This window comes from Bos javanicus, chromosome 10 (genome assembly GCF_032452875.1).
Source record: "Bos javanicus breed banteng chromosome 10, ARS-OSU_banteng_1.0, whole genome shotgun sequence".
Taxonomy (NCBI): domain Eukaryota; kingdom Metazoa; phylum Chordata; class Mammalia; order Artiodactyla; family Bovidae; genus Bos; species Bos javanicus.
This window is the reverse complement of record NC_083877.1, coordinates 78,977,693-78,990,701: the sequence shown is the minus strand read 5'-3', so window position 1 is coordinate 78,990,701 and position 13,009 is coordinate 78,977,693. Positions and strand designations below refer to the sequence as shown.

The 13,009-nt window shown below is 49.1% G+C and overlaps 1 protein-coding gene across 4 annotated transcripts in view; it reads right to left on the bottom strand.

Moving 5' to 3' along the window:
- Positions 1-13,009, bottom strand: part of PLEKHH1 (pleckstrin homology, MyTH4 and FERM domain containing H1) — a 58,645-nt gene that overhangs the window by 19,208 nt on the left and 26,428 nt on the right. For all 4 annotated transcript variants that reach the window (XM_061429202.1, XM_061429204.1, XM_061429201.1 and 1 more), the window contains exons 3-9: positions 12,229-12,291; positions 11,178-11,327; positions 7,135-7,218; positions 5,553-5,634; positions 4,679-5,421; positions 1,763-1,841; positions 1,066-1,157 (exon numbers count right to left, since the gene is read on the bottom strand). In XM_061429202.1, coding sequence (XP_061285186.1) covers positions 1,066-1,157; positions 1,763-1,841; positions 4,679-5,421; positions 5,553-5,634; positions 7,135-7,218; positions 11,178-11,327; positions 12,229-12,291 — 1,293 coding nt within the window. The remainder of the gene's footprint in view (positions 1-1,065; positions 1,158-1,762; positions 1,842-4,678; positions 5,422-5,552; positions 5,635-7,134; positions 7,219-11,177; positions 11,328-12,228; positions 12,292-13,009) is intronic.

Here is a 13,009-nt window from a genome sequence, read left to right as displayed (position 1 = left end):
ATTACTGTTATGATCTCAAAAAACAGTAACAAAAACAGATCAAAAAGTATACGAAAACATCATGTTGTAGCAATATCTGATTTTTGTTTAAAAAAAAAAAAAATATATATATATATATATAGAGAGGGACTTCCCTGATGGTCCAGTGGTTAAGAATCCATCTTACAATGCAGGTGACATGAGTTTGATCCCTGGTCAGGGAACTAAGATTCCACGTGCTGTGGAGCAACTAAGTCTACATGCCACAGTGAAAGATGCCACACGATGCAGTAAAGATTCCATGTGCTGTAACTAAGACCCGAGGCAGCCAAATAAATAAATGTTTTTCTAAAATGTAGAAAAGTTATGGGAGTATATATGGGAATACATGTTTGAACACATAAAAAATTCAGGATGGAACCCCACTGGTCTCTGGGACAGACATGTGAAAAGATGAGAAGAGGTGGAGCAGGCATTGGTTTAACCTCTAACTTTTTACTTTGCCCTCCATCATAATCTTTCACATTTTTGTAAATGTAGAATTTTTCTAATAAAAACCTAATAAAGATATTGCTATGCACCAGGAACTCATATAGTGTTGTAGGTCAATTATACTTCAAAAACAAAGAAACTCATAGAAAAAGAGATCAGACTTGTGGTTCCTCAAGTGGGGGAATTGGATGAAGATGTGGAGCATAATAGTTTGACTTACATACATCACGAAATGGCTTACTAAGCCATTTGGAAATAAGTCAATTTGAAGTATAATTGACCTGCAACACTATATAAGTTCCTGGTGCACAGCAATATCTTTATTAGGTTTTTATTACCTCAATAAAATTGGAAGAAAAATTAAAAATAGATTTTAAAAAATCTAATAAAGATAAATGAAATGATACATGGTGTGGGGGGCGGGGCAGTAGTAGAGCAGGCACTGAGCTGCCTGCCTAGAGTTACATGTGTGTTCAGAGGCCTGACCCTAGAGCTCGACTCCAGCCACTGCCTGCAGATACGGGTGGTGGTCAGGAGGTGAAGGGAGGGCCTTTCTGGAGGAGGACAATCCCTCCTCCAACAGCGGCTTCTTACCCCCTTCAGGGCTGTGTAGACAGGCACGGCGACGTTCTTGTAGACAAGGCCAGAGAATGGCCCAGGTGATGCCAGAGCAGGAGGGCTTGAAGCTGAAGGGGCAGGAGACAGGAATGAGATTCACTCCGGTGACATAACCCAGGAAGGGGTGGGAGGGAGGCAGAGACCTGAGCGGCGCCAGGAGGAGAGAGATCCGCATAGACAGCATTCCCTGAAACAAACAGCACTCTCGACAGACCGGAAAGACCGGGTGACAGATACCAAGACGAGGGACTCTTGCCAAGGTGAGTTACACGCCATGTGACTAGCGGCGCTCGCATCACTGTGGGGCCGCTGTGGCGGGTGACTCCGGAGCCACACACAGCAAGGGGTGGTGGCTCCTTCAGCCCACAGTCCTGGGCGCTGCGGCAGGGAAGGCCAGTGCAGGTGGACGGCTGCTGGAGGCCCCGCCTCCAAAACCCCTTCCATCTCCGTAATTGGCTACAACTCTGTTCACGCCCACTCCCACCCTACACTGGATGAGCAGAACCCTGCCGCTTCCTTCTCCCTCCAAGGGAGCCCTGGCCATGTGCTTTCACGTGAACCTCACCTGTTGTGGGAAGGAATGGGCTGCAGGTGACCTGGCCTGGGTGTAGCTCAGAGTCCTCTCCTCCACGCATGCCCACCCTGCCCGCCACAGGAGCCACTTGGGACTCACCGCAGCAGGTGGCATTACTTCTGACAGGCACTTCAGACAGCCGCATGCCGGACGTGGCCACAGCGTAGATCCGGCTCTCCTGGAACAGGGCGGTGGCAGGGGGTCAAGGCCCATGCACCCCACCCACCTCTGTGCCCATCCCGGCCCTTGGCTTTGGAGGCCGGCAGACCTGGGTCCACATTCACGCTTAGCCTCGAAGGGTAGGGGTGGGGGATCTGGGGGCAAGTTAACACCATTTCTGGACCTCATTTTCCTCGGCTTTAAATGTGGGCTTCCCTGGTGGCTCAGTTAGTAAAGGATCTGACTGCAATGCAAGAGACCCAGGTTCGATCCCTGGGTCAGGAAGACTCCCTGGAGAAGGAAATGGCAACCCACTCCAGTATTCTTGCCTGGGAAATCCTATGGACAGAGGAGCCTGGCGGGCTATGGTCCATGGGGGTCACAAGAGTTGGACACGATTTAGTGACTAAAACCAACCAACCAAAATGGGCATAATAAATAATACCTTTCAGGCTGTTGTGACAATCAAATGAAATTATCCACAAAAACATCTAACGCCTAGAACACAGCCAGTGCTCATCAGGTGATATTTATTCCCTCCCTCGCTGCGGCCCTTCGCCTTGGGGCAAGAAGTTCAGGAGGAGGGGGGACCAGGACCTGTTTCTCTGCATCTTAGAGCCCTAGAAGTTGGGGCACTGACAATGATGAGGTGAGAGTCCCATGGCAAGGACGTGCCCTTTTGTAAGCCAGTTGTTAGAAAACTGAGACATCGTTTTTCCCTACGGCAACAATGTCATATCATGGTTAGGCTTCAAGCTCAAAGTCCTAGCTCACTCAGACTCCTGAACCCCACCACAGAAGACAACAGGAATGCCCACCCCAACTCTTCCCTTGCCCCTCAGGGTTCCCTGGTTCTGAAGCAGGCCCACAGGCCTGGGGAGCTTTCCTTAGGGTTTGGATCCCTCCCAAACAACCCAGAAGTCCCACCTTTTCCATATCTCTTTTCCACTCAAGGTAAAGGGAAAACAAAGGCCCCTTCAGGTGACATGTGAGGCACAGGGACTGGGAAAGGTTGTTGGCCTGGTTCTTGGGGTTGGGCTGGGAAGCGGGGTGGATGCTACATCAAGGCCACTCCAGAGAGGAGTGGCAGTGCTGGGGCACGTGGGAGAGGGAGGAATGAGCTGGCAAGGGCTGGAATGAGAGCCTGCGGTACCTGCAGGCAAGGGAAGAGAAGTGATGGGCAGCAAGGAGGGATTACGGGGCGGGGGTGGCACTGGGCTGCGGCAGGGAATTCTCTGCTTATGTAGGGCAGATAAACTGGGTCCAAGTGCTAAAATCAGGCATAAAAGAGATTATTCCTGCCAGGAATAGTTGTGGAATTCAACTACAGATAGGCCTCTGACTTCACAGACAGAAAGTGAAACTTGTGGGATTTAGGTTAAACAAATGCAAGAGTGTTTCACAGAAGGTTACCTGATGCCTAACTCAGACTTCCCAGATGGCAGTGGTGGTAAAGAACCCACCTGCCAATGAAGGACACACAGGAGACGTGGGTTTGATTCCTGGGTCAGGAAGATCCCCCGGAGGAGCAAATAGCAACCCACTCCAGTATTCCTGCCTGGAGAATCCCATGGACAGAGGAGCCTGGTGGGCTACAGTCCATGGGGTTGCAAAGAGTGGGACACGACTGAGCCAACTGAGCACACAGCCCACGATGCCTAACTCACAAGGTTATTTTGCAGACTATCAGAAAAAGGAACTCTAAATCAGCAAATCAGTCCATCTGACTCCCTCAGATTGAGAAACGGCCTTCCCGCAATTTTCAGTCTCAATTTTTCCCATGTGGTTACTGCCCAGCTGGCCCCACCCAAGAAGAGACGTTGGGTTTTCTGGCCATTATGGTTCCCTAAAGTGACAAGCCCACTCTAGTACTTTTGCCGGGAGAATCCCAGCGTCGGCAGAGCCTGGTGGGCTGCCGTCTATGGGATCACACAGAGTCGGACACGACTGAAGCGACTTAGAAAAAAAAATGACAAGAGTGATCCTATCTCACGGACGGAAGGAGCTGAGCCCTCCTGCCGAAAGCCCCCTTACTGCCCACCTCTGCTTTAGGACTCCAAAGCATCTGGATTTACAAGATGGCAGTGAACCAGAGGAGGAGAAGGCAATGGCACCGCACTCCAGTACTCTTGCCTGGAAAATCCCATGGATGGAGGAGCCTGGTAGGCTGCAGTCCATGGGGTCGATAGGAGTCGGACACGACTGAGCGACTTCACTTTGACTTTTCACTTACATGCATTGGAGAAGGAAATGGCAACCCACTCCAGTGTTCTTGCCTGGAGAATCCCAGGGACGGGGGAGCCTGGTGGGCTGCCGTCTATGGGGTCGCACAGAGTCGGACACGACTGAAGCGACTTAGCAGCAGCAGCAGCAGTGAACAAGACGAGGGATGGTTCTGGTGGTATTCTAACCTCTCTTGGCCCCTGCCCTGTTTCCAACAACCTCTCCCCTTGCTGTGAGCCACTGCTGCACCTACTCATCAAATACACATTAACACACTGAATCCTCAGGGCAACCCTGTAAAGCAGGTACTACTATCCCCATTTTATAGAGAGGGGAACTGAGGCACAGATGTTCAGCAGCTCATGCTAACTCACAGAGCTAGTGATTCAGTCCTTCTTGTTTGATCCTAGGTGCTCTTAGCCACCACACTGAGCCTCCTTGGAGACTCACAAAGATTACAAGAGAAAACAGGCATGCAGCTTGGCTGTGGCCCAAGTTCAGGAAACAGCCGGCCACCATCTGATCATCAGAAATCTTTGCTCCACCCTTTGTGGGTGGGGTGGTCTGGGCACCACAAAAGTGGTCATATCATCAGCCAGGCCCCTCTGTCCTGTCCCTGAGGGAGCTTCTTACCCAGGATGGAAAGCGGTGCAAGGGGGGTGTGGGTGGTTTGTTCTCCAAATCCACTTCCTCCAGCTCTGTTCCTTGGGCCTCCTTCTCCCCTACAGGGGGTTGTTCCTCCATCTCCATCTTCTCTGGTTCCTCCCAGGGCTTGGCTCTGACCACCCCCTTGGGAAGGCTGTGGGGGTGGAAGGCTGAGAGCGTCCCCACCTCAATGCGCACCACATGGCTGAAGTGCCCAGGGCCTGCCTGAGGCTGGCTGTGGTGCCGCTTGGCCAGCTGGATGCTGTCCCGGAGGGTGCTGGGAGCCCGGGCCTTTGGCAGGGTCAGGCTACAGCCGGGGCCACCTTCCTTGGCAGAAGTCTTCGTCCGAGGGAGCGTCCCTCCCTGAGCAGTGACCAGGCCCTCACCCCAGGAAGCCAGAGCATGCCTGGGGGTACGAGGCCTCAGGCACAGCTGGCCAGGAGAGCCCTGTCTTCCCAGATGAAGTGGAAGGGTCTTGGCCTCTGATGTTGCTCCAGGGTGGACTGTCCGCGAACTAGAATCCTCCATGGGGCTTCCTGCTTTAGGAACAGAGTCCTTGCTCTGCAGGGCACCTGGAGAAGGTGCAGGGATAGCTGCCTTCAGGGCACCCTGGGCCAGAGGACCACTGTCTTGCCCCACTGGCTGGGTCCCTGGTCCCGAAGGGACAGACTCCCGCTCTGTGGTTCCCTGGGGGGCCACCAGCAGCTTCCCCGAAGGTGACATCTGAAGAGCTGTGGTTGGGACAAATATAGGCATATTAAGAGCTCCCCCAATTCAGCCAGTACCCACCACATATACAAGCACCCCCGCCCCCTCCACACACACCCTACTCCCCAGTCCCCACACAGGCTGGCCCATTTACCTTCCACTGCACGTTGAAGGGCTCCCACCTGCTCCACCAGGTGCTGATTACAGCTTTTCAGGTGCTGATTCTCCATCTCAAGCTAAAGAAAAATGAAGATTTAGAATACTCAAGCCTACAGGTTTAGACAAATAATTCAAAACGAGATTAAAATCCTTCTCCAAGATCAAATCCTCAAAAAAGAACCCATGGTGCCCTTAACCCAATCCACTGATGACTCTTCTGGGAGCCCTGACCTCTGCCTTCCCTCTGGGCTCCCTGGTTTTGGTTGGGATAAGATTCCATTTGGGAGTCCTCGGGCTTTCTTTTTCTAGGTTGTTTTAACCTTTCCAAATAATGGTGAAATATAACACAAAAAACGCATTCCACACCAATGAATATCTTAACAAATGACTGAAATGAACAGTCATGTGACCACCACACAGGTTAAGAGAGAGGAATCTGCCAGCACCCCAGGCAACCGAGACTCATCCCTCCCCAGTCGCACCGTCCTCCCCGCCCACGGAGGAGACAAGTCTTCTGAGTCTCTAAGACTCATTTCCTTGCTGTCTGCGTTTTACCGTCTAAGTATGCATCCCTACGCTCATTCATGTAGTTGTGCCCATTAGAAATTTATGTAAATAGAACTTTTCGCGGTGGACTTCTATCCGGCTTCTTTTGCTCAACACACCATTCATGAGATCCAGCCTCAGAATGGCTGCATTTTCTTGGAAATGAAAGCCAACACACTTTTATTGAGCTTCTTTTAGCAAGAGGTCAGGGCTGTGGAAGATGGAGTAACAGGCGTCAGCTCTGTCCCCAAGGACTTACAGTCTAGCAGGTGACCTGAGTTGTGCACCCACAGAAGGGACAAGAGGCAAAATGAGCAGCTACCTCCCGCAGGTGTGGGTCACTTGTGTCAGGAAAGAGGAAGCCATGATGAGTGTTTGCTCCTCTCCAAACGTTAATTCCCTTTCCTTTTGTTTAGAGCTTTTTTCTTTTTTCCACAGTGCTATAGCTTCTAGTCCTGAGTTTCCTAAATAAAGCTGTAGCAAGTGATGAAACTATGAAAGGAGATGGACAGAGGTGGAAGTAGAATGGAGACAATAGGGAGTTAGTGATTAATGGTACAGAGTTTCTGTCTGGGGTGATGAAGAGTTTTGGAAATAATGGTGATGGGTACACATCACTGTGAATGTACTTAATTCCACTGCATTTGTACACTTTAAAGACAGCTCAAATGGTACACTTTATGTATATGTGACCATCAAAAAAAAAAGTTAAAAAGAATGGCAAGGACAGAGGGTGGATGGTAAGGACCATATGTGCTTCTCTGAGGGAAACTGATGGGATTTCTCAGAAGGGAAAATCCTTCCTTCTCCCCACACACAAAGCTAGCCAGAAGCTCTCAGGAAACCCAACCCTAACAACAGGAAGGGGAAAGTGAAGTGTCTCCACATCTAAGCTGAGTGGGGGACAAATGGTTAACAAAATGAAAGGCAGGCAAGACCCCAAATACAGATGGAGGCAGAAACACACAGGGGGACCAGAGCAACCCCACACAAGTCCCTCCCAGGTGTTCCCAGACCAGCTTTTAACTCACTTCTGCTAATTTCAGTGTCACCCATTCCTTGATCTTTGCAGCTTTTTCTTGAACAACTTTTGCCTCTTCCGCTCTCATCTGCTTCTGCAAGACGGAAAGGGCCTTTAGTTAGTCATGGCAGTCCCTGGTTTAGTGAATAAATGGAGGTGGCAGGCCCTGAGAAGAAATATTACCGGACAGGATGGAGGTGAGCCAGTACAGAAGACACATTCATTTATGAATTTTTCGAAAATATTCTAAAGTGAGAAAGGCCTTCCTAAGCATACTACAAATACAAATCCCAAATAGTCATGAAGGAAAAGACTAATAAATCTACATCATCACTATAAATTACTATACAACCAAAAAAAGATGCCCTTAAACAAAATTAAAAGACTAACTGGATGGCTTCCCTAGTGGCTCAGTGGTAAAGAATCCACCTGCCAATGCAGGAGACACAGGTTAGATCTCTGGTCTGAGAAGATCCCACATGCCATGGAAGAACTAAGCTAAGCCAGTGCACCACAGCCATTAAGCCTGGACTCTATAGCCTAGGAGCTACAACTACTGAAGCTCACGTGGTCTGGAGCCCACACTCTGCAACAAGAGAAGCCACTGCAATGAGAAGCCCGTGCTTGTAACTAGAGAGGAGCCCCGGCTCGCCATAACTAGAGAAAAGCCCGCACAGCAACGAGGACCCAACATACAGCCCCTTCCCCCAAAAAAACCCAACTGGGGGATGATTTGCAACACAAATGATTTACATACAAAGGGGATAATTTGAAATGATCAAACCAATAAATTATGCAAAGGATATGAATAGGAGATAACAGCAAAATTAAGGTAAAGAAACCCATGAAAAGCTGCGCAATCTTAATTATAATTTTAACAATGCAGATTAAAGTGAATAGACTAACACAACCTAAAAGTTTGACATAACCCCAAATTATCAAGGGCGTTGGAAAACAGCTCACCTCCTACATCCTGGCAAAGCTTTTTGGGGGAAACACTTGATAGTATTTGTCAACATTTTACATGTCCATACTATTGATCTAACAAATCTAATGCTTAGGAATCATTAGTTGCATTGTTATTGGATAAAGCAACAAAAACAAAAAACCCCCTCAAAACTAGAAATAACCTCTAAGAGTCCACAAATAAGGGTTTGGCTGAATAAACAAAATGAAAATGGAACGCTGTGCTCTGATACACAGGAAATGGTCGCAAAGAACAGTGATTAGTGGTGAGGAATGGAAATGAAGGATGATGCCAGAGGGAAAAATGCTGTCATTTTATATCCTTCTGGTCCATTTGTATTTTTTACCATAAGCATGTATTACCTTTACAGTTAAAACTCAAAAAATAAAGGTAAATTAGCACATGAGTGCAATTCCCTCAAAATAATCAATAGTATACAGTGATCCCTCGGTATGTACCGGGATACTGGTTTCAGGACACCCTGCAGATACCAAGATCCGTGGGTGCTCAAGTCATCAGATAAAAGAGTGGAGTACAGTCGGCTCTTCCTACTGGTGGGGTTGGCATCCACAGATTCAACCAACCACAGACCTGATTCCACAGATGTGGAGGATCTTTATATACCCTGTTCTATATAAAAGGGTACTCCGCCCTTTTATATAATGAACTCCAGCATCCGTGGATCTTGTTATCTGTGGATTGTCCTGCAACCAGTCCCTTGTGGATACAGAGGGACCACTATAAAGTGAAAAGTGAGGTTTGCATCTGAAGAACAGCAGCCTAGGGAAGAACAAAATACAGGCTGTGGGGATCTGCCTCTGCCTCTGAGGCTGATTTGCTGCTGGGCACTGCGCAGGCTCCATCATCCCCTGGTGATGTCATCTCTAAAATGGGCAATGACACATCTCCCTTCCGGGTCATATTGAGGATGAAGGGACAGAATGTGCACAGCACAGCGCCTGAGGAGCAGGTGATAACCCATTCCAGAACGAGTTCCCTGCTCTAAAGAGCATGGAGACAACTGGTGTCTTCTCAGCCATTCGGAGACCACCTGGAACGACTTTGGTTACCCTTCTAGGGGAAAACGGCCTCGAAACTATAAGATGATGGATGTAAGCCCCAAACAAGAGGGTTGGTGGAAATGAGACGGGGCTATGAATATGTCTGACTCAGTATTTCAGAGCTGGAGAACTGGTAAGCTTTTCTAGTGCAGTGGTCCCCAACCTTTTTGGCACCAGGGACCAGTTTCGTGGAAGACAATTTTTCCACGGACTGGGGTAAGTGGATGGGAGGGATGGTTTGGGGATAATTTAAGCACTTTATTGTGGGCATTATTTCTATTATTATTACAGTAGCTCCACTTCAGATCATCAGGCACTAGATGCTGGAGGTTGGGGAGCCCCCTGGAGGTTTGCATACTGGCCACAGGCCAAATCCAGTCTTCCACCTGGGCCTTCCCCAAACAGCCCTGCCCATTCATTTCTGTGTTATCCAAGGCTGCTTCCAGGCCACAGCAGCAGAGTTGGGTAGTTGCAACAATGACCATGTGGCCTGCAAAGCCAAAAATGTTTACTACTTGGCCCTCTACAGAAAAAATTTGCCAACCCAACCTAGCCTGATAACCTGATCTTTATGTGGCTATGGAAACTGAGGCCCAGAGGGTGAAATGACTTGCCTCTGTTAGTTTATGGCCTGGCTGGGACTAAAACCAGGTCTACTGACTTGCAGAACAGCATTTTTCCTATTCTGATCTGGTCCTAGTATTACCGTGAAAGGATTTTTTTCTTGACCTCAGCTTTAGCAGGACGCATTTTGCCCACCCATGCCAGATGCTGCCACTTTTAACTATGGACCACTCAGAAGAGAAATGTGCATGCGTGCTAAGTCGCTTCAATTATGTCTGACTCTGCGACCCCATGGACTGTAGCCCACCAGGCTCCTCTGTCCAGGGGATTCTCCAGGCAAGAATATCAGAGTAGATTGCCATGCCCTCCTCCAGAAGTCTTCCCAACTCAGGGATTGAACCCATGTCTCTTATGTCTCCTGCACTGGCGGACGAGTTCTTTACCACCAGTGCCACCTGGCAAGCCCCAAAGAGAAGACGGGCACCTAAAATCAATGGGAAATTGACGAAAGATTCCATGTGTCAATATTATACTTTCCCACGATTTTTCAGGAAGACATGGTGCCCCACACTGTGGGAGGTAAAAGCGGAAATGTTCAGTGACTACTGGCGAATGGTTACGAATGTTCCTGTGACAGTGGGAAGGCATTAGCAGGATCAGCTGGGAGTTCCATAGACAGTACACATGTGGAAAATTGCAAGTTGTCTGGCCAAGCTATGAAGTTTTTTTTTTTTGTTGGAAACAATGAAGCTCTGGCACCAGGGAAAAGCTGGGTAGGTAAGACCAATGGCAGAGGGGAGGGACAGAATTAAGATGATGTTAATGAGATCACGACGGGGAAGCTGGGTGTATGGGACTGGTGGCGGGGGGTGTCCCAGATGTCCTCTCCAGAACAAAGGTGCTGACTGGATGCAACACTGGGCACTGGCCTCTCCTGAGTTCCATGCGCTTTTCAGAGGAGGCAGCAACCTTGGTCTCTGCCTACTCAGGTGCATTGAGAGACTTTGGCCAGCCGAGGCTGACAGTCTGGCTCTGTGCTGCTCCAAATACTACATGTCCCACAGGTTGGCAGGGCACGTGGTGGAGAAGGAAAAGCTCTCCTGACGAAACACCAACCTCGTGTCTGACACTGTACCCTGACTCCCTGAGTTCATTCTGCCGACAGCCCTATGACATATTACAACCCCTATATTACAGATGTATAAAAAGAAAATCAGCAATTTAAGTCATCTGGTCACAGGTGCTAAAGATGGGATTCAACCCAGATGAGTCAGCCTCCAATTCCGTTTCCCACCACATCCCCTGCCTGGCTCCTCATTCCCCTTCCAATAATTACATCTCCATGCGGATGAACAGCCTGGTGAGGGAGTGAGCCCCTGCCACCAGAGGCTGAAGCAGAGAGGCTCTGCTCAGGGGCTGTGGGCAGCTGCTCTAGCTGCTGCAAAGGGCGCTAGTACTTACCTGCTTCTCCAGCTGTGCCTCCAGCTCGCTGATGAGCTCATCTTTGCCCTGCATGGCTTTCAGCAACTCTTGGTACTTCCGGTGCAGGCTGCCTGCTGAGTCCACATTAATCAGATTGGACAATTTCACCTTCTCTTCCATCACACCCACCTGGAAAGTACCAATTATATCATAGGGTGGGGATGCGATGCCACTGACATGGGATGGGATGCTTCCTGATGCCCCAGCTTGTGACTCCAAGGCAGAGTTCTTACCCAGGGCAATGGGAGCCAATTAATTCAGTGACCATTTATGAAGCCTCATCTGGGAAAAAGAAGGAATTGACGAGGAAGGAATAGCCAGGTGTAGGGCCATCTAACTCTGGGGGCCCCAGTAAGGACAAGCTGGACAGGACAAAAAGTCCTGGAGAGGAAATGCTCCAACCTCACTGTGACAGATGCATTTGCTGCTCATTGAATCTTCATGAACTTCCTAATACTTCTCAGCCATCTTATAGTTAGGTGGCCGTGGAAGTCATGAAGTCAATGGGTTGGAGTGGAACGATGCATTATTTCTGGGCTGAAGTATTTACGAGCTGGTGCACAAGCACCCAGCTCTCTTTCCCTGCCATGGCAACCAAGAAGACTGCATGTGCTAGCTGATTCAGCCGGAAGATGGGGAACTCTATTCACCTGGATCCCCAGATCACTGTGTGAAGCAGAATCCCTGGCTGACCCTCAGTAGAGGTATCATGAATGAGAACTAAATATGATAAACTGTGGACATGTCAGACTCCACAGGTTACCTCAGCATAACCCAGCCTATTTGGACTATGCCACGCATCTGCTCACTGCCCTAACCCTTACCTGAGATTCCCTCATGCCCATAGAAAGCCCTAGGCACCTTTATTTGTTCAGAAGGTCTAACACATGACTGCTGGTTTTCCTCGTCCCAGTAAGAAGCAGGTCTCTCTGGGGCAGACCACATCGGTGTGATGTGTCCATGAGTGTCCATGGGAAGGGTCAGGAAAGGTCATTCTCCCTGCACACTCCCACCATCTCCTCCCCATTACCTGGGTCTCCGCATTCTCTGCTCTCTGCTCTGCGTCCAGCAGCCTCTGCTCCAGCTCCTGCATCTGCTCAGCCAGAGAGAAAACGAGATATAACTGCGGCGTCCCTGCTATGAACATGGCATCAAGGCAACACACGTGAATTCTGCAGACGCTACACACAGGCCGGCTTAAACTACTCCTTGCAAGAGGCTCAAGAATATCAGGGTAAAGATGTCCATGGCAGCCCTGGTTGTTGTTCCGTCACTCAGTTGTGTCTGACGCTTTGCAACCCCATGGACTGCAGCACGCCAGGCTTCCCTGTCCTTCACTATCTCCCAGACTTTGCTCAAATTCATGTCTGTTGAGTCGGTGATGCTATCTCACCATCTCATCCTTCGCAGCCCTCTTTTCCTTTTGCCTTCAACCTTTCCCAGCATCAGGGTCTTTTTCAATGAGTCAGCTCTTCACACTAGGTGGTCAAAGTACTGGAGCTTCAGCTTCAGCATCAGTCCTTCCAATAAATATTCAGGGTTGATTTCCTTTAGGATTGACTCATTTGATCTCCTTGCTGTCCAAAGGACTCTCAAGAGTCTTCTCCAGCACCACAGTTCGAAAGCACCAATTCTTAGGTGTTCAGCCTTCTTTATGGTCCAACTCTCACATCTTACATGACTACTGGAAAAACCATAGCTTTGACTGGATGGACCTTTGTTGGCAAAATGCTGTCTCTGCTTTTTAATACACTGTCTAGTTTTGTCATAGCTTTCCTTCCAAGGATCAAATATCTTTTAATTTCATGGCG